The 22,661-nt window shown below is 37.0% G+C and overlaps 1 protein-coding gene across 1 annotated transcript; it reads right to left on the reverse strand.

Moving 5' to 3' along the window:
- Positions 1-1,703: 1,703 nt before the first annotated feature.
- On the reverse strand, positions 1,704-19,745 carry LOC149830854 (universal stress protein PHOS34-like). Its single transcript, XM_090011892.1, has 2 exons — positions 18,809-19,745; positions 1,704-1,958 (listed from the first exon to the last, which is right to left on the reverse strand). Exons 1-2 carry the CDS (start codon positions 19,464-19,466, stop codon positions 1,945-1,947), a joined length of 672 nt encoding a protein of 223 aa, XP_089868018.1. The 5' UTR covers positions 19,467-19,745; the 3' UTR covers positions 1,704-1,944.
- Positions 19,746-22,661: the final 2,916 nt, after the last annotated feature.

The raw sequence follows: 22,661 nt of genomic DNA on the forward strand, positions 1-22,661 counted from the left end.
AGAGGTAAACTTTTACTTCATGTAGAAAAGGTAAATGGATCTAGTAAGACCGAACCTAAGCCCGAATGGATTATATGTATTTGCCCAATTCTGAACCGGATCTGATAGACCTGACCACATTTGTTATGGATCTGACCAAGACAGAAACAATACTGCCTGAATCCAGTAATATGAGATGGATACGGGTTGCACCCAGGTCAGAGCTCCAAACCATTTGCAACCTTTTTTACCAGATTCAGGTCGGAAAGGTAGGTGTTGCCCAGCGAAACTCGAGTCCAGACACAGATCCAGATCCGATTAGGTTCTATTTGATTATTGTTTATATCCAAGGGTCCACAATAAGCTGACAACCTTGGATATAATTTGTAGGCCACCAGGAGCTATCAGTCTTAAGGGAGAAGGCTTTGAGATAGATTATAGCTCAGTGTTAGGTTCCAAGGTAGTAAATAAACCTTGCTAGATATCTAATGAATTATTATTAACTGAGAAGAATTGATTCTAGTTGGGCCAAAGCATAGTAAATTTCCTTAGTATACCAACCATATTGCGATATACTTCCACATCAAATGTCCTATGTTGCAATGATATGGTTAAAAGAACACGGGACGCCATTTTTGTGTAAATTTTCATTAAAAATAGCATACAGGGGACAAGACACGAATGTCCAACATGGACAACAACACGAGTATGGCAAGTATTCATCTAATTAAATCTAAGCAAATTTTAATATTCTTTTGTGTAGCACGTTCCTCGGCCAAACAACTATCTTTTTATAATCAAGATATTGCATTGAGATCCATGTATTTAGAGTCTTAGACGTGCCCTGGAAGAGACCTCACGAATTCCAACATCATAAGACTCCTTTAACCATCAAAAGAGCACAAAAGCGAATCTCAATAGTATCATCCAAACAGTTCCTGCGGTAGCTAGCCTGGACCACGACTTCAAAAGTAAATACCAGCCCAAGGGACACCTCACTAAACCAATCAAGGTTTCCTAATCTTACCTAGGGATGCAACTCGATACCCGACCTGAATCAGAGTCAATTAGGAGGATTTGGTAGCCAAATCTGGATGCAATTAATTATCAGATTCGGGTTTGGTATTAAGTTTTGCATTCAAACCAGAACCTAAATCCAACTAAAACATGACATGACCCGATTAAGTGTAAAAACAGTGTTTTACGCTAGTCATTTAGAGGTTTGGTTTTATCTTTTTTCATCCAAATTCAAATCTAAATCCAATTAAGCCAAACCTGATTAAATGGGACTTGGTAATCTGGATGCAATTAGTAATCAGATCCAGATTTGGTATTAAGTTCTGCAATCAAACCTGAACCTAAATCCAACAAAAACCTGACATAACCCGATTAAGTGTAAATACAGGGTTTTAAGCTAGTCAGACTCGGATCCGGGTTTGGTTTTATCTTTTTTCATCCTAATCCAAATCTAAATCCAATCAAGCCAAACCTGATTAAATGGGACTTGGTAATGCCCAGATCCGACCTGAATCCCAACTGTTTACATCCCTACTCTTACCCTACCAGAAAACAAACCGACTGAAAAAACCCACGTTGGTGACAAGTTCAGGTATTGCCATATTGGACCTCATGCACACAAGCACAAAACATATATATATATATATATATATATATATATATATAGAGAGAGAGAGAGAGAGAGAGAGAGAGATCAACCACACGCATGTGAAAATGTTTGAAGTCTAAAAAGTGTCACTGAACAAAGCCAACCCAAACTAGAGACACCAACAGCATCCGTCAACCTGATTCTATAACCACAGGCAATTGATATGCAGTCAAGAATACAAAACTACCCACGACTTGATCAAAGTTTAGAACCCGCATGAAACAGTACCCACATCCAACACCCATGACTCAGTCTTCACTTTCTGAAACGAAAAAAGAGAACTGCCATATAAGATGAGCTCAAGCCTCTTTTTCTGCAACAGAACACAAAGCCCATGGGAAACATTAGACAATTCTTCGAATCAAGAATCATGGCTTTCAAACTTTCCATAACAGAAAACAAGGTAAAATTAGATGAACATTCTGCAAGGAACCCTTAGTAGTGCATCTGTAATGGACCAACTTGAATGCCAGAAGAAAAGAAAATTCACAATTTAGATATTCTAAGCTCTTCACTTAATAATAGTCAAATTTGAACCAAAAAGATTCTTAAGCTTCATATCAAATGCATGGACAAGGCAAATAGAAAGATACTCCACAAGCATAAAAATGTAACAGATAAACAGCCCTTACCCATGATAAAATGGTGAAAAAGAGCAAATAAGTGGATAGATATACTACAGTAAAGCTAGAACAAGACCAGAAGAGAAACAATGAGAATGGTTGTAAATTCCCATCTTGGATGTGAATCACTTTGCAACACAACTTACCAAGCAAAAGAGAGGAGTTGAAAACGTAAGAAACTATTAAGAACACTCAACCATGCATCTCAAAGCTATGAGTAAATCTACTTTCAAATATTAAGATTCTTTAATGATGCTTACTTTAAATTGCCTGATTATGACCTCTTGCACTGTAGTTGAAGATATTAGACTTTCCTATCACACCACGGCTCCATGTATCAAGCTGGCAAAACTTCATTATCAAAATATCCCAGCAGCATAGGTGGTTCCAATAATCTCACATTTAAAGCCTCAAGAGAGAAGGATAACTAATTTTTTCTTTCTTTCCGAGAGGTGTCTGTTAAAATGTAACATGTAATACATATATAATATATATATTAATAAAATAATAATATAATATATATTTATAAATATATTTTTTATTTCTTTTATTTTTTTTCTTTTCTATTATCCTTTTTTTTATTTTCTAATTCATTTTGAACTAGTTAGTCAAGATCTAGATAGATCTTGTACAACTATATAGTCGTCCAACTGCTCTATTTATAGCCATTGGACTAGTCGACTCTTAGGAAGAGCTCTTCCCACCTCACTCTCCTCTTCTATATATATATATATATATATATATATATATATATATATATATATATATATGGGCAACCCCCTCCTCTGCATTTCAAAGCTTTTTAAGCATCTCTTGTGAAGAAATAAATATTTATTATTTTAGTGTGTTCTTTCATTTTTACCTTTTTATGGGTTGTGCTTGAGGTGTCTCCAATAGACACTCTTTTGAAGGTTTCTCGTTCTTTTGTGGAAGGCCACCATTTCATTACATAGTATCAAAGCCTTGAAGATTTTTAGATCTTGAATAATTCTCACCTCATTTTTTGTGTCTCCTTTGCAAAGGGTGATTCATTCTCTTGTTCGTGACTCAAGAGGTCTATTTTGAAGAAGGAAAGCATTTAGAGGAAGCTTTGTTACGAAAAATTGTATTTGTATTAATTCTTATTCTCTTATCTTTCTCTTTCTCTCTTTTTTCTTCTTTCATCTATTCTTTCTTTTTCTCACTCTTGTAAAAGATAGATGACAATGATAAGATCACCATCGTACTCAATGAAATTAAATAACACTAACTATGTGATGTCGGCACATTTGAAAAAAAGGGTTGTGAGGTATAGTGGATGGTTTCAATTCGAAACCGAAACTAATCCTCACAAAAGTTGAGAATGATAAAGAAGTACCTCTCACGGAATGAGAGAATAATAAGGCCTTGGCGACCTATAAGAAAAAATGGAAAGAGTAGAGGATAGGACTGTTAGAAAATAATACATGTGTATATATAAATATAAATATAAATATATATATACATACATACTCTTCTTAATACAAGAGTATATATATGTATAAGTATATGTATATAAATATATATACTCAAGTATATACGTGTATATTTGTAATCTTTTCTTTAATTCTATAATTTTCCTTTTTTATTTATTTTACCTTTTAAATTCTTTTTATTTAATTTGTCATCAGCTGAACACTGTCAGTTAATGACAACAGACTGTGTAGCACAGTCTGTCAACTAATGACAGACCGTGTGCGGCAGAGTCTGGCAGCCAAGAGACATTGGGAATGTACCCAACAGCTCTACAGCCCAACGACGCCCTCACTTTTACACACTATAAATAAGGGCTTTTAATCCCATTGTAAATTCATTCAAGAAAGGGTTTTATATCCCCTAGTGTTCATTAATGAAATAGTGCATTTTATGCACTTTCTTGCTTTTGTGGTGTGTAGTATTTGAATGTTACTTTGTGCTAGCCTATGTTTTTGTATGTTTGAAATATCAAGTTATTTGAAAACTTGATTGTTTGTAAGCATCTTCACATAGTATCAAAGCAAGGTTTATGATCAACGGTGCTTATTCTACTTCATGGTGATGACTTCCTTTCCTCCTTTAATTCACCATGGATGAATCTTTTCCACACAATAGAAGCAACTCCAACTTTATTCCGCCGTTCAAACTTGAAGGAAGCAACTATAATATTTGGGCAGGACACCGAGAGACATTCATCAAAATTCAAGGTTTGTGGGGATGTGTAAGAGGTATTATTCTTAAACCCACTCCCAAAATTTCATTAGGTGAAAATGGGGTTGTGACTAGTCTTGAAGAAAGAAACAAAGTCATAGAAGAATAATAAAAGAAATTGGATGAACGGGAAATGAGAAACGCAAAAATTCTTTCATGGATGCTAAGTGGAGTTGAGACAAAAATTGCCTCAAATCTATTATGCTACAAAAAAGTAAATGAAGCGTGGGAATATCTTAAAGGTATGTTTACCGAAAAAGATATGGCTCACAAGTATTATTTTCAAGAAAATATTAGAAATATCAAACAAGGAGATAAAAATGTAAGAGATTACTTTATGAGTTATCTTTCATTTGGACCCAACTTACCCAATTTGAACCCAAATGGGAAGGTAAGTGTATAGAAATGCGAAGAGTTCAAGTTGAAGAAGATATACTCTTCACTTTCCTCTATGGTTTGAGACCCGAATTTGAACAAAGGCCTTTCTGCTATCATCTTCGTCACCCCCTCCTATTCATGAGATTCTCACTAAACTTAGTGGAGAAGAAACTAGGCTAAACATGAGTAAAAATATTAGTGTTCTTGCTACTTTTAGCAATGGTCAGGAAGAGGACTGCGCTTTTTCCGCATCAAAACCAGGACATTATATCAAGTCATATAAAGAAGAGAATCAAAAATCATTTGCCATAATTGTAATGAGCCTGATCACATTAGGCCTCAATGTCCTAAATACAAATATAGGCCTCAAGAAAAATGTGTTGTCATTGCACCATCAAAACAAGATCAAAATACTCTGAATCTCAAAGGTCTCATCAAATCATTATCTCAACTGACGGAAGCTTTCAACCATTGCTTAAAGGATCTACGTCAGGAGCGGTCACTGCATCATCTTCTACTCCTGGTATGTGCTCTTAGCTTATAGATTCAGGAGCTTATTTTTATATGACTTCACATAAGTCTATATTATCCGAATGTCAATCTAATTCAAATACATCCTTTGTTTTCACTGCTGATGGTACTGCCTTAGAAATAGAAGGTGTTGGAACTTTTAAAAATGATTTATCAAAACATAATAAATTTTATATTCCAAAAATAAGATTTATACCTAAACTACATCTTAACCTACTTTCAGTTTCGCAAATATCAGATCATGGATGTGATGTTATTTTCTCATCAAATAAATGGTGGGAGAAAATAAATGTTGGGTGCAGGATCTGAGAAATTGATTAGGGAATGTTCTAGGCAAGGAGATCTTTATTATATGGATTTCCTTTGTATTCCAAATGAATCATTTTGTAACATTGCCCAAACAAAAGATATACGGACTTGGGCATCCAAATATAAAGAAATTAAATTTTGTACAAGTTACCAAGGATATTTGTGAAGAAAATTTTGAACGTACAGAATGTTTACTTGGTAAAATGATAGCCTTACCTTATGGTCAAAGAACTTTTTATTCTTCAATGCCTTTTGAATTAGTTCATTCAGATGTGTGCACCCGTAGCTTGTAAAGGAGGATTCTCCTACTATGTTGTATTTATCAATTATTTCACTAGATATTATTGGATTTACTTTCTTAAGTTTAAATCTAATGTATTCGCAATCATCAAAACATTTCATAACATGATTAAAAATCAGTTTGAAAGTAAACTCAAAATCCTCAGAACTGACTCTGGAGGAGAATATTTGTCAAATGAATTTAAACAATTTTTAGAAAATGAAGGAATTCTACATCAAAGATCGTGTCCTAGTACTCCACAACAAAACAAAATTTTCGAAAGAAAACACAGACACATTATGCAAACTACAAGGACTCTTCTTATTGCTAAAAATGTTCCAAAAATTCTTTGGGCTGAAGTTGCATTAACTTCAGTATATCTTATAAATAAGATGCCTTCAAAAACATTGTCCAATGAAATTCCCTTTGAAAAATTATTCAAATATCAACCTGACTATAATCTTTTGTTGCAAATGTTATGTTTTAAATGATAAAGTAGATAAACTGTCCTCTAAGGTTATTCCCTGTGCGTTCATTGGCTATTCAGAAACACAAAAAGGATTCAAATGTTGTGATATAAAACATGATAAACTTCTCGTATCAAGGAATGTTAATTTTGTTGAAAATGAAAGTGGATTTGAAGAAAACATGTCGCAAGACATAAATTTTGATTACACATTCTTGTTTCAACTGTTGTCTAATGATGAAAATATTTATGTAGAACTTCCTATTGAGAATATAACAATAGTTGAACCAAGAGTATACACCAGAAGCAATCAAAATGCAACCAATGAAGGTGTAAATCAAAGTAATCATGAAGCTTTAGAAATACCCTCACAATAAACAACTATTCGTAGATCTGAACAAACCTCAAGGATCCCAAATAAATTTGTGTCTTATGACTCATTCTCTCCTAAACATAGAGCATGTTTTATAGTCATTCATTCTTACTTTGAGCTCTCATGTTACAATGAAGCAAAAAATTTACCCGAGTGGATAAAAGCTATGCATATAGAATTAGATGCTCTTAAAGAGGCTGATACTTGAGAAATTTACCCATTGGAAAGAAGACCATAGGTTGTAGATGGGTTTAAGGTAAAAACCAAAAGTGATGGATCCTTGGAAAGATATTAAGTCAAGCTAGTTGCCAAAGGATATTCTCAAGAATACGGAGTCGATTATGAAGAAACTTTTGCTCCTGTTGCTAAGATGACCATTGGTCGGATGCTTGTAGATATTTCAACTATTGAAAATTAGAGTATATTTCAAACGAATGTTAAAAATGTCTTTTGAATGGGCATCTTAACGAGGAAGTATACATGGATGTTCTACCTAGATTGATAATTCTTTCAGGTAAAGTGCTTAAATTAAAAAAGGCATTGTATGGTCTCAAACAAGCACCTAAAGCTTGGTTTGATACCTTTAACAATGTTATTACAAGGTATGGTTTTAAACCATGTTAAAATGATACAACTTAATTTATCAAGAATTCTTCTGCAGGTATTTTACTTTTGTATGTTTATGATATGTTGATTACAAGTAGTGACAAAGAAGGAATCAAGAAAGTAAAATAGCCAGCATGTTGAAATTGGAAGGCAACTTGATATGCGGTCTATCCCCATGTGTCGCTGCTCCACCAGCTAAGACAATCCTCAACCAAACTTTTTGTGTTACTAACAAGCACATCTCTAGCAGTATCACTAACAAATCCTTCTCCCTTTCAAATTATCGATATCTTTTGATGCAACCTACATAAAGACAAGTCACAACACAAATAGTTTCACAGGCAACATAACATCCTTACACATTGGATCCATAGGCTCAACCAGACAAACATTTTGATCTAACATCTAAATCAACCAAAATTTCAGTATGCAAATCACCCCTTTCTGGCCCCAAAAGGGTTTGGCTTAGTGGGATGCGCAGGTGGTCTAGGTTCAAATCCCATAGATGTTACCCTCTGCGCAAGCCGAAGCATGGTGGCTCCCTGGGGGCAAGGGGTAAGCCTACAGAGTTTTACGCTGCCAGGACAGCGACCATAAGTACAGCAGGCAAAGCCAGCGCAGCTAGGTCTTTGATCCTAGGGTGATTTCTCCGTGTAAATATAAAAAGAAATCAGCCCTTTCTGAAATTTCTAATATATATATATTGTCATACCATCCCAATCAAGGCAAACATAGGTGGGAGACCAGCAGATAAATCCTGCTATTTCCAACTTTTTGCTTGCAAATAAATAAGGCAAAGTAATCTTTTTTTCTGTAATACAAAAGTAATCTTTCTAGCTCCTGCCATACAATGTACCACCTTCCAAACAACCCCCACCTCCAACTACCTCCCAATTCATGCACGTATGAATGAACAAATTAACAAATAAATGCAAAGATGCAGACATGCAAAACAGCTATTCTTACATTTCCATGATGCACACACTAAGCCCCTAGAGAAAATGCCGCATCTCTCTCTGAATATGGGATCTTGTCCTTTCGGGGTAAGTTGTTCATATAATGATCCTCTGTGTTTTGAATTGACAAAAATGTGCCACATTATCAGTGTGAGATCATATCATTCAACCTCTAGCTATAATTTTCTAAATCACTCCTCCCTAGATTTATGTCGTATATCTCTACTTGTAAAAGGAACTTGCTACATAATTATTTAGGCACAAGGCTGTTATCAAAAGAAACACAAACAGCTGACAAGGGTCTCATTAGTAATTTCTAAAGTTACAATACCGCAAACAGTTAATTATTGTACAAAATGCACATCTCAGTTAATCTTCACAATTAATACATCCAAACCCATCTCAATCACCTTGAAGGTTCAGCCATGGCCAATAAAATCAATACTTAACAATCTTCTAGGACTGGCGTCAGGTAAAGAAAAAGAGACAGTAACCATTTCCTTTGATTTTTCTCCATTATTTTACAATCATTCTTTTCAAACAAACATATGTTTACATCAAGCATTTCTAATCCTAAATTCCTAATCATACTAGCTAAATTAAAGGCCTCCACTGGTTTACCATAACAAAGTCAATCTTCAAACGTAAACCACAATAGTCATGATCAGTGTTGTAAGTATCGTACCATGTACAATACATATCGTACTTTTTTGAAGTATGATACAATACACACTCGTATCGTGATATGAGTATGTATCGTACGATACACCCCTATATTGTATCGTACGATACAAGTGTGGCGCACTTAAAAAAGACCCAAAACTTAAAAAGTTTTGGGTTTTAAAGGCCTCTTGAGGGCCGACTTCTCTATTTGTCCAAAGGTTGTTAGAAGAGAACCCACGCACCCTAGGAGTCGTGAGATCGATTTGAGGGCCGATTCATGCACAAGAAAGAGAGTTTTTGTGATTTTCTTAAGAATGCATTTTCACCATTTTTTCGCTCAAGGAAGTGGGTCAAGGTAAAAAATCCCTATTATTTGCTTCTTATTGAGTTTCTTTCGGGGAAGATGACATAAGAGGATTTGGCATGGCAATGGGGCAATCAAGTAATGAGTAAAAACCGATTAAAAATCAAGTGCAACTATTGCCAAAATTCTTTTTCGAATGGTATCTCTCGGTTGAAGCATCATTTAGTCGGGACACATCACAATGTGCAAGCATGCACGTCAAAAAAATTGTCGAATGTTGTAAAATGGTAATGCCAACACTATATGAAGTGAGAGGAAAAAGACAAGAAAGAGAGATGAATGAGGCAGAAATTTGGTATGCGGAGCCCTTGAAGAATGTGTATTACGAAGATGAGCTCCATACTTCCGATCCTACAGCCCCTAACATAAGATCAGAAGTAGGAAGTTCTCTAGCAAAAGGGAAAGGTGTATCTGATGCCAGTAGTAGTGTCGTTGTGGGCACAAAAATAAGAGGAAAGAGTTCTTCGAGAGGAGGTAGAACTAAAGGCTCTATTAGGAGCTTTTTCCCTCATAAGATTGCTCCTGGGATGCAACCCGACATTCGTACTACTATAACTCATAAATGTCACGATTAGGAGATGGTTCTATAATGCATGCATTTCTTTCAATGCGGCAAATTCCTTTCATTTTCAAGTAATGGCAGATGTCATAACTAGTATCGGGCCTAGATACAAGATGACTTCGTATCATGCTTTGGAAAAAAAAGTTTTAGATAATAATGTGAAAGAAGTGAAGGCATATTGTGACGAGAAGAGGTAGTCGTGGAGAGAAACAGGGTATACCATCATGGCAAATGGGTGGACAGACAGAAAGTCAAGGACCTTGATAAATTTCTTTGTCTACTTTTCCAAAGGAACTATGTTTTTATAGTCAATTGATCTGTCTAATACGCCCAAGACAACAGATGTATTGCTCAGAGTTTTTTATCAGATTACAGAAGAGGTCCAACCTCAAAATGTTATGCAATTTATTATTGATAATGCAGCAAATTATAGGGCAAGAGATAAAGAATTAGCAGACAATTTTGGGTCATTCTTTTGAACCCCGTGTGCTTCCCATTGCATAGACCTCATGCTTGAAGACATCAGCAGCATGGATTAGATAAAGCAAACAGTTGAATGTTGCCAAGAAATTACTAAATTTATTTACAATCATGCATGAGTTTTGAGTCGAATGAGAAATTACATTGGTAGTGCTAAACTGATTCGTAGTGCAGTTAGTAGATTTTCTACGAATTTTTTAACAATGCAAAGTCCAGTAAAGAATGGAGTTGCACTAAAAAAATGTTTTCATTAGAAGAGTAGAATGCATATCCTCATGCACAAAAAAGAACCCACGAAATTGTAGATATTGTATTCAGAAGTGAATTTTGAGATTCATACGTGAAGTTGTTTAGAATAAATATACCTTTGGTGAAGGGGCTTCGATTGGTTGACAACAAAGACAGACTAGCTATAGGCTATCTCTACGAGGCTATGGATAAGGCAAAAGATGTCATTAGAGATAATTTGAAGGGTAAGAAAAAAGTATACATATCATAGGTAGACTGGGCAACTTCATCAACCTCTTTATGTTGCAGCATATTATTTAAATCTTGCATTTAGATACTCTTCTGCATTTAAAATGGACAGAGAAGTCAACAAGGGACCTTTGGATTACATCGAAAGGTTAAACCCTAATTATAGGGTTCAAGATCAAATTCATAAAGAAATGAAAACTTATAATAATGCAATTGGAGACCTGCAGCAGTGCAAAACCGTGTCACGATGCGTCCAAGTAATTTATTTTGTCTATTTCAATTTTGATTTCATATTGTTATTTAGTTATGATGTTTTTTATGATTGTATTTGTTATTGTCTTATTGATTTCTCATTTTCTTATTTTTTTTCAGACATATGGTGGGTCAATTTTGAAAGTGATGTTCTAAATTTGAGAGCTTTTGACATTCGCATTCTTAGTCAAACATATAGTAAAAGTAGATGCAAGAGAAACTAGAGTGTCTTTGAGAAAATTCATACAAAAAAAAGAAATAGATTTGAGCACAAAAGGCTTAATGACCTCATCTACGTCCGCTACAACTTACGAGTGAGGCAGAGGCAGAGGTATATAAAATTATAAAGTTTATTTGTCATTTTCACGTGTTTATTTAAAGTTTTTTTATATCATTCAAAACCCAACTAATTTTAATTTTTTCATCTCATCTTTTCAGGCAAATCAAAAATTTATCATCAATGAGGCATAAAGAGCAATTTTATCCCAACAGTTTGGAACATTTTGATGAATTTGATGCATGGATTGAAGGAAAAGCAATGACTCTTTTGAATGAATAAGACATACATGGGATTAACGTGGAAGAAGCACAAGAGGTAGATGATAAAGACCCACGTATCTTGGACACGATGTGGATGTCGAAAGAGAAGAAGAAGAAGATAATTATGATTATTGAAGTTTTATATAATGTGTTTTAAAAAAACTTAGTTATTTAACATTTCATTGTTCATAAACTTGGTTATTTTGTTTTTATTTATTTAATATGAAAGTATGAGTCTTGTGACATGTTCTTAATTGCAAGATATTTAATATTTTGCAATGTTCTTGTGAGATATGCATGCAATATTATCTATGATTCTATATTAGTTGATGTTTAATGAGATCTTATGCGGTTCATAGAGACATAAATGCTTCATATGTGATTTTATGGTTGTATTTTGTACAATTTATCATTCTTTCATGTAATATGATTTTTTTTAGAATTTTTGCTATTTTTTCTGATTTTTTGCTATTATTTGTATTTTTTTATTTTTTGCAATTTTTTATTAAAAATTTATGATATTTTACTATACGATACAATACAGTGTTACTTTGGGCCCGACCGATACGGGTAACGATAAAATACTTACAACCTTGGTCATGATTAATCTAGACCTATTATTAATTATAACATACGACTAGTGTTATTAAAAACGCACCTCAAGGCGCAAACAGCGTGCCTCGCCTCAAGGCGAGGGCCTTTGAAGTGTAAAAGCCTCGAGGCGTACGCCTTGAGGCGCGGGCATAAAGTGTAAAAGCCTCGAGGCGTATGTCTCATACGCCTTGAGGCGTTCACACCTCATTTGTTTGGTCAACTGAGGGTCAAAGCCCTCATTTGACCAAAACTAAAATTTTATAAAATCAGGGCCCCTGCATGATTAACCTAGACCTATTATTAATTATAACATACGACTAGTATTATTAAAAACGTGCCTCAAGGCGCAAAAAGCGTGCCTTGCCTCAAGGCGAGGGCCTTTGAAGTGTAAAAGCCTCGAGGCGTACGCCTCATACGCCTTGAGGCGTTCACGCCTCATTTGTTTGGTCAACTGAGGGTCAAAGCCATCATTTGACCAAAACTGAAATTTTATAAAATCAGGGTCTCTCTCTCTCTCTCTCTCTCTCTCTCTCTCTCTCTCTCTCTCTCTCGCAGTCCTCTTTTGGGTTGGAGTTGGTGTAGCATTGTCAGCATTATTCTCTTGGTGAGGAATAGTAAAAAAATTTGTTTACTTAATCATAGTTATTATAGTTTCTCTTTTTATAACCATGTCTGTCTCTGATTTGGAAACGATTACTTTTTGCAGGTAGCGACAAAATTAAAGGTGTGTCTTTTCCATTTAGCAATCTAGTTTTAGTCAAGTGTTTGTAGAATTTATTTGTCTGCATGGACAATGTGCCAGATGTTTGGAAGGACTTGGATGTTCCATCAAATGCAAATATAAGCTTCTTTTCAGAGAGTTGGAATGATAAGCTAGCTAGCTTTTCTGAGTCCCAGAACATCCCACTTCCATCTGCCTTAAGGTTTCCCTGATTGGTAACACTGTCAAGCCTTTGGATACTGGACACCACAGGTGACTCCAGTTATGTAAACGATTTCTTAGTATATTTTTTTTATTGGTTAATCTCATATTTTTTCCAGTTATGTAGTCATTTTTTTAGTTACTTTTATATGTTAATCTCATTTTTTAGAATAATCTCATATATTTTAACTTTTGTAGGTTAATCTCATTTCTCATATATTTTTCAGTTATTTCAGTTATGTAATAAGCTTCTTAGTATATTTTAACTTTTTTTGGTTAATCTCATATATTTTCCAATTATATAATCAGTTTTTAGTTACTTTTATATGTTAATCTCATATTTTTTAGTACTTAATTGAGATTTTCTATTTCTTATTGGTTGTTATTTCATCAATAAAGTATTTCTTTATTATTTGTATTTTTAGATATTTTTTATAATTTTTTTAAAGTTTTAAAAAAAAATTAAGGCTTACGCTTTACGCCTCGCCTCGATTTTTGGTGGAGCGCCTCGCTACGCCTCAACGCTTTTCACAACACTGCATACGACCATCAAAAACCCCATAGATCAATTCTAAAACCCAGAACTATACTAACGAAACACAAAGGTCAATGGTCAAACTCCAAACTGGAAACAACTGTGATGTCTGGTTGCCTGTTTTGGGAGAAATTGGTTTTGGATAGAGTCAGATAATACCTAATTTTATCTCACCCACATTTTACACAAAGAGCATGCCAACTCACATGGTAAAAACTTACCAAATGTGTAAAACCTACAACCATGGTAAATTTCATATTCTAGAACACAAGTCATGTGCTCAACCAACCCCTTGTTATCAACTCTCTCAATGTTACATCCCATGGTGCACAAACTCACGTCACATTCTTAAGATCACCCAACAAGTTCAGGTAAATTAAAAGTTAAAATCAAAATAAGCCAGCACCAAACATGAAGTATTAAAAAGCAATGAGAAAAATTATAGGGAACACTGATATCCACAAAGCTTGATCTCCACTGCTGAGAACAATTATCACATACACCATTGACCAGGTCATGCACACAAGCAAAATTCAGATTTTCCACATGCTGTTTCATGCTCAAACTTCCAACCTGTTGCTCTTCATCTCAACACAGGTTTTCAGATTCAGAACGAAGAAGCATCTTAGACTCATTTTTCATGAAAACTAACACGTTTGTTCACAAGAAATAAGACAAAGAACCCCATTTTTTCTTTCATTTTCCATTTGTTTCTTGAGTGGCCAAAAAATAATAACACGATGAAAACTAACATATTTTTTCTCCAAAAAGTTGTTTTGGGCTTTATAAAACACACCGTTCCAAACCTTTTTTGGTTCAAAATGACAGCCAAACATGTTATTCGGCAAGAAACGCTGCAGAGTGACGATGTTCTTCTGGGGAGAGGGAAGGAAAGGAATCCACAATCTTCCGACCATTTCTTCAGAATAACTCTCCTGCAAATCCCTCCAGTTCCACTTGGGATTCCCCCAAATATCAATCCCATCTCATCATCTTATTTGTCAACAAGAAGCTTGGGCATTGCCGATGGAGTTGCTGCTATCATGGTGAAGAATCAAGTGATGGAGTTGCTGCTATCATGGTGAAGAATCAAGTGACGGGGTTGCGGTGATCATGGTAAAGAATCAAGTGATGGGATTGCTGTTATCATGGAGTTGGTGATGGAGTTGCTGCTATCATGGTGAAGAATCAAGTGATGAGAGAAAGAGAGATAGTTTGAACAGCTTAAAGATAAAAATGTAAAATTTTGGTTTTAACACTACTTGGGTTAATGAAAACCCCAGTTAACTGAACCGAAAGTGCATTTTTGGTTAACGGCTCAAAGTTTAGGTGTGTTTCTGACAAAACAAAAATGTTAGGTGTGTTTTTTATTATTGATAATTTGTTAGGTGCTATTTAGAAAATTTCCCTAAGAAAAAAGGAATCATTTCTTTTAGGCCATGATCTGAAGCCAAAAATGGAGAGCCTCGAATATGGTTAGTTAAGCCCTTAAATCACCTACACAAGAAGCTCAAAATTTCTTAAAACAAATGCTTGGGTGAACAGTTAGTCACTCTGTTCACAGTTCAAAATAGCAACTGGAAATTTAAGCCAAAAACTAAAAGGCAAAGCAAAATATATTTGGAGTTAATGGTCCTGCTCAAGAAAAGGTATGGAAAAGATAATATGTCAGCAGCCAAATTCAAATATTCAAAATAAGCTGTATGTGAGTAGCACTTCCTTTACCCCTTGTTTGGATCACTTTATAAATTGCTCCTAACCATTTATGCCTATTTTGAAGAGCAAGTTTTGATGTTTGGATCTTTTGTTTTTACTTTTTTTAATGACTTTTTATAAATTTCACCCCTTTTTTAACAAGTAGAGGGAGACCTACTTTTTTTTTAGTACTTATTTTCTTCCATCCCACTTCCAGCATCCTCATCACCACTGCCACTGCCACCGTCACCATCATCACTACCACTATTCCACCATTACCACCACTATCCATCACCACCACCACCACCTTTGTCATCACCACCATGACCACTACCATCACCATCACCACTACCGCCACCACCATCATAATCATTACCATTGCCATCACCACCATCACCATCTACCATTACCATCATCACCCCTACTCACTAATATTCTTTTCTTGTTTATTATAATTTAAATAGTGATGATCCAAACATTCCCTTAATTAAAAGCAAAAGCAAAGGCCTTAATAAGTTATTAAAAAAACAAAAAATAAAACCAGTCCCCTTTGGGAGTTGTGTCATTCTCAAAAGAAGAGGTAGTCTCTAAGCAACTATCATAAACTGGAGGTTTCTTACTAAAAGAACAAATAAGTTTATAATATCATTTTCGATTAGTAGCAACTGTTCATGTGGCTAGACTGTATAGACTCAAAGCACATTGTTTTCCGCTCAAAGTTCAGATCCTGTCAATGTTACTTGTAAATGCTTGCCCAACAGCAGAAAGCAGCCCTACACAACCCAAGTTTAATAGCATATGATGACGATCCCGACATCCTGCACCAACTTAGGCCAAGTTCTCCATCATATGAAGAGAGAGAGAGAGAGAGAGAGTCGTGGCCAGATTTTACAGAAGCAATTGTTATGGCAGCCTGAAAGTCATCTAATGCACCCAATAGGACGATGTGACATGCATATGCAGTAGGCAAGAATTTGAAGCATGAATCAAACATCTTCCAATTTCTTTGTGTTGTTTCTCAAAAAATGAATCCAGTATCACAACTCTCGGCATCGGAATTTTCTGGGCTATGACAAGTTAATAATATCTTTTTATTTTTGGGAAAATCTAGGCATATCTAAAAGTTTAAAAAAACATATAAAGACATCGGAAATATGATAACAAATTTTTGAAGGGGCAACATCACGATGGAATCATAACATTTTGAAGAAAAAGGTGATAATTATCATTTATGTGACATCGCAACATTTTAAAATGTCACCTATATTTGTGACAGCTCAAATCTGGGGCAAGTAAAGGTAAAAGAAACTCTCGCATAACACAGCACTTCTGTAAGAATTTCCATAAGAGAACTATGACTTTATCACATCATATAAGGAAACACTCTGAGAACAGTACATTTTATGTCGTGTGGAGCATCCATTAATACAAATATGCTTATGAATATTATGAGCCATTGATTTTAAATCCTTAAAAAAATCTCGTTTATGCATCAAAATCGGATGATTCAAGAGCAGATTCTTATAAAACCAAGCATGTAGATCACATCCGTACGGTTAGATTCAAGAGAAAAGAACAAAAAATCCATGAAAATTGTGGTTCACACATTAGTTCTCATATTTTCAGTTCTCATATTCTAGTGACTATATATATAAAATTTAGATCGGCATTTGAAGCATTAATAAAATCATATATAAAGAGCCACAATATGCCACCTTTCAAAGATCTATAAAAGGAACAAAAGGGCGCAAAATAATTTTAGTAGTGATTGTGACATATCACCTCCTTACCATCAAACATTCCATTGTAAAAATTTTGATGCCCATTATAACTAGAAACAGAAGAAAACTCAAACTTTCACGCTGGGCTGACATGCCAAAAGCCAGGCAGGCTTTTGACGATGGTCGTCCCTAGAGTCAAAATTCTCTAACCCGTTAGTCTTTATGGCTTGACAACGACCTCCTTTATTCTCCCAAAGAGCACCAATGATTCAAAAGGCTATGGTTTGAAAAGAACAGGAACAAATATATCAATGAAATCTTTGTGGTCTTTACCAATGGGGCTCCGCTTGTCTGGCAGGAGCAGTTAGTGCATGTCACCTTGTGCTGGGGTGTTGCAAGTTTGAATCCCAATCGTATGGTTGTATAACTGGTAGGGGTCTGCCTAACCCCAGCTTTCTCTGTCGAAGAAAATCTTTGTGGTCCTTCATTCTGTGTGCTTGTACGCACGCATTACAAAAGTTTAAGTTGAATAGCTCTCTTCCTCTGACCTCGAAGCAAGAACAAAATCTAAGTGTTGTATATGGAGATTAATAAAAATGATCCAAGCAGCTCATGGCTCAGCTCAATTCTGGTTGTCCATGGTCGTTTATGATCTGTTTATTTAGACCGTGAGACGAGTGCAAGCTTGTTTCTTGCAGATAGCCGACTCGAGCACTAACAGGGGACGTTTGCCTTGGCCCAGCTTGTATAGCCTTGTTTAGATCGCTTATACAGTATTTCTGCATCACACATCTTAAAAGAAGCATGATAACTCAACTGATTGGATGGACATACTTGCAAGTTGCAACCACCAACTTACGGGTTTCATTAAACTTTTTTTTCCACTTAAATGAGTCAGCCCATGCTCGGCTCAGTTGGTTCGGGCCTACCCGAGCTGAGCTTGGTTTGGATTGCACGAGCCAGACAAGCCAAATCCAAAAACTACCTCAATGTAAACAAGCAGAGCCCAAAAAGCCGCTATTCAGTTTGTTCAGCTCGTCCACCAGCCCTAGCTACACCGGGTCTTTTTAGAGAGAGAGAGAGAGAGAGTGAATTATGGTTGAATGGCTCCCTCTAGCCCATTATAGAGATGGTTCAAACCTGTTTGAATGGAGAGAGAGAGAGAGAGAGAGAGAGATGTTATGCTCCTTATTTTCCATTTAAACAGGTTTGAACCATCTTTATAATGGGCTATAGGGAGACACTCAACCAAAACTCTCTCTCCAACCAAACAGACACTGCCTCAATCGAAATAAAACAAAACATGAATTTAAGAGAAACCCAAATTCTACTGCATTTCAACAATAAAGTCACCCAAGAGACAACGGGGAAAGGCTTTCAGAAGACATCGAACTATTTGCATAAGAAAAATAAAATTTACCACATTTCTCTAATAACAATGCAACAGAAGAACCATCCAATCAAATAAGCCATCCACCAAAAGATCAACAAGGAAAAAAGAGGGAGAAGTAACCAAGCCGCACAAAAAGCTTAGATTTTTCAGACATTCTTATTTCAACACAAGCACATTCAATAGAGAGAAGCCCAAGAATCAAAAGGTCAAACAAAAGAGGACGGAAGGAAACCCTAACCTTTATGCTCATCAGAAGCGGAGTGGTACTCCGGTTCCTCCTCCGGCACCGGATGCAACTCCAGCTCCTTCTCCGGTGCCTTCTCGGCCGTGGCGGCGGCCCCTCCACCATCCTTATCGTCCGGGTAACGCACGACGACGACGGGGCAGATGCAGTGGTGGACGCAGTAGTCGCTGACGCTGCCGAGCCGGCCCTTGCTGGACCGCCTCGAGGCGCCGAACCCCCGGCTGCCCATGATGACGGCGCTGAGGCTGAGCCGCTCGACCTCGAGGCAGAGCCGCTCCTTCATGTCGTGGTCCTTCACGATGTGGATCCTGAAGGGGATATGCGCCTCGACGAGCGGCTGGGCGAGGTCGGTGACCTTCGTCGTCGTGAAGGTGTCGAACTCGGCCTCGAGCTTCTGCTTCGCCTCGTGGTCGGTGTCGACGGAGATGTCGATCGAGCCCCAGTCGGCGCCGTAGAGGACGCTCGTCGGCCGGACGTGGAGGAGGATGACGTTGTCCCCAGGCCGGAGGTAGTTCTGGACCGCCCACTTCACGGCGTATGCGCTCTCGTCACTCAGATCAACGGCGATCGCGATCTTCCGCTGGACGCCGACTCTAGTGAGGGACACTCTCGGCGAGCGGGGGGATCGGTCGGATTCCGACGGGGTCTGCATTTGCGGGGGAAGCGGACAACCCGGAAAGAAGGAACGAAAAAAAAAAACGAGAGAATCAAACGGAGGAAAATGTGAAAAAGGGTTTCGTCGGAGAGTCGTATCTGTTATGCAATTTCGACTTTCTTCCTTTCTTCTTGTTTTGTTCTTTTTGATGTCTCTTCGCTATCTCGTCGGTTTTGGTCTCTGCGTGCGTTTGGGGGAAAAACGCAGATGGAGGGAATCTAAGCAAGGATAATTCCTAGTGGGTCAGGTTTTGATTGACTAACCGACTTAAATCTCTCTCTCTCTCTCTCTCTCTCTCTCTCTCTCTATATATATATATATATATATATATATATATATATGAGAATTAAAAATATAATCATTTCAACACTTTTTTTGCAAATCCTGGATGTCCTTGGCGTGGTGGTGAATTTGCTAAATGTATTTTTAATGGAAATATAATTTTTAAATGCTTGAATATTTAGAAAGATTAATGAGATTGATTTTAAAGTTTTAAAAAATCTTATTTATGCACCAAAAATTAAATGATTCAAGAGCAAGCTCTTATAAAACCAAGCATGTATAACACTTCTGAAAGCTCAGATTCAAGATAAAAAACAAATAAATCTCAGATTCAAGATAAAAAACAAATAAATTCATGAAAATCAGGGTTCATACATTAGTTCTCATGCTTTCAATTCTCATATTCTGACTATATATTCGGACAAGATTTTCTCGCCAGACAGACGATAGGGTTTTCCAAAAATGACAAGAATATGCTTTGCCCTTGAGGTCTTTTTCCCAAACTCTTTATCGGTTCTGGATCACGTGAATCTGGATCCATTTAGCCAACGTCCATTTAGTTAAATCTGGTATTGATCACATCTGATCCGAGCCCAAACCGTTTACATCTGTAAATAAGGCCTACGTCCTAGAGAATCTGATTATCTAGCCTGTTTGCATCCCTATCCATACCTGACTAAGTGGGTTTGATTGGCTTAACTAGGCTTCTTGTGATGGTACGGCAACTGCTTGTCCTAAGTAGCCTATATCGGATGCAACAGGATTGGATCTATGCCCGAATTTGAAGCAACACATCAGAATTCAGATCCAGATCCACATATACCCAATAAAGTAGATGAGTCATATGGATTCTATTTTGGATCTAGGTAAAAGCAAGTTTTTCATTTTATGGAAATGAGTTTTGAGTGGTAAGAGGCATGAAGGAGCTATAAGATTCTATTTGTATATTTTTTTAGTTTCCCATGCACGAGCATGCATACAGATCATCGGATACATCTTCATATCCCATTTGGAGCCTTGCATTATTCTATCTAACCCAATAAACGCCTTTGAACATAGTTTGACACTAAGATGTGCCTTATGAATGTTTAAACTAAAGTTCAATGTCCTAATCAGGTTGTGCTGGGTTGGACCCATTAACTAATTGGACCTGGCTTAGTAAATTCAAACCCCAATAATGTCGAATCGGATCGGGTAAGACCCGAGCCATTGACCGATCTAGTTGGATCGGAGGGGACCGCTACAAATCCGATATTGCGAGGGCTTATCTACTGTCAGAGGGTATGACGAAATATCATAAATACCCTTTGCCCCCACGCTTCCGTTATCCGCATACACAAGACGACAAAACTATCGATTTGGAATAGGCACTCATAAATGAGCTCACAGTATTGGCTCGAATGGTGTGGAACTAGGGGTGTCAACGGGTCGGGTTTGATTCGGACCAAGGTAAAACCAGACTTAGATCAGATTTTTTGGGTATGGTATCAGGTCCGGACCCAAGTCTAATCGGGTCTATCATAAGAGAAATTATACCCAGACCCGATAACAACTACACAAATTAGACCCGAACCACACCATGTAAAATAATATTTTTTATCATTTTATATTAGAAAATTATGGGTCTTAACCAGAACTTGGGTCAGGCCCATGGTCTGGTATAAATTTTCACAAACTATACCTGAGTCTATATATTAATTGGATCTTCGGGTCCAGACCCGGGTCTTCTTATTAATCACCATACCCGGACCTTATAAGGTTTGGATCAGATCGGGTCCGGGTAAACCTGAACCATTGACACCCCTATGTGGGACCAGTAAATGGGTCTGGTTCGATTTGGACTAAATGAGTCTGGGTCCAGGTCCAACTTTTGTGGGGATTCTCCATGTCACCATATGTCTGGGTCTGGTTCGGTCCCAGTAGAGATGCAGATACAAATCAGTTTGGGAGTCCATCATGGGCCTGCACTGGATCTGACCCATTTTCTGGATAAGGCAAACACTTGTCTGAATCTAGTCGGATTTGGGACATGCATGTTCTCTTCGTGTGGATCTGGGTCCCAAATCGGGTAAACAATATATAGTTGGATCCGGGTCTGAATCAAACTTAACCTGAATCTTTTACATTCTTCAGATTAGGAACTAATTATATCCACCAATATTTCGGGGTGTAACTGGGCCAGGTTCGGGGTTGGATTAATTAGTCCCAACCCAAAATGTGGACCAAAAATTGAACCCAAATAATGGTTATATTGTTTCTTCGGGATCCAAATGGGTCAGACACGAAACTCTGAGTCCAAGACAAAATTCGGATTCAAATCTGACTAGGGGTGCCAATGAGGTTGGACTTATATTTTATCTGTGTGGGCCCTAACCCGGATCGGACGTTGAGGTGTTGCTACCAGGTCCAGATCTGGGTCAGACTGTCTCTACAATAAAAATCATAGCGAGGTCCTAATAAGGATAAGATAAGCCACATCCGGTCAATAATAGTAAAATAATAAATTTTATGTTTTTTACATTAAAATTTTCGGATCATAATTGGAACTTAGGTCAAACCCAAGTATGGTATGAAATTTAATAAACCATACACAGCTCCATATAATAATTGGACCATGTGGATCCAACCCAAAGTGTTAATTGGACCTCTTTCTTTCTTACCAAACTCGGATCCTGCCAGATGCAGTGCATATCAGAATCGGGTTGTACCCGGCCCATCGACCCATACCCCTACCGATCCGCTTCCTGGTCATGGGATCCTGTGAGCTAGATGTGGATTCAGATCCAGGTGAAGCATTGTCAACCAACCCTGTTCCGGCAACTGTTTGCAGCAAGTTAAGAAACGGAAAAGAACCATCCGCGCGATCATTTGAACATGTCCCAACACGGTGTCTGTATCCAGTTCCCGGAT

Source organism: Nuphar pumila, chromosome 7 (genome assembly GCF_984573655.1).
Source record: "Nuphar pumila chromosome 7, dmNupPumi1.hap1.1, whole genome shotgun sequence".
Lineage (NCBI taxonomy): Eukaryota > Viridiplantae > Streptophyta > Magnoliopsida > Nymphaeales > Nymphaeaceae > Nuphar > Nuphar pumila.

Coding starts and splice junctions, on each gene's coding strand:
- LOC149830854 (XM_090011892.1), bottom strand. CDS start 19,466: ATGCAGACCCCGTCGGAATCCGACCGATCCCCCCGCTCGCCGAGAGTG.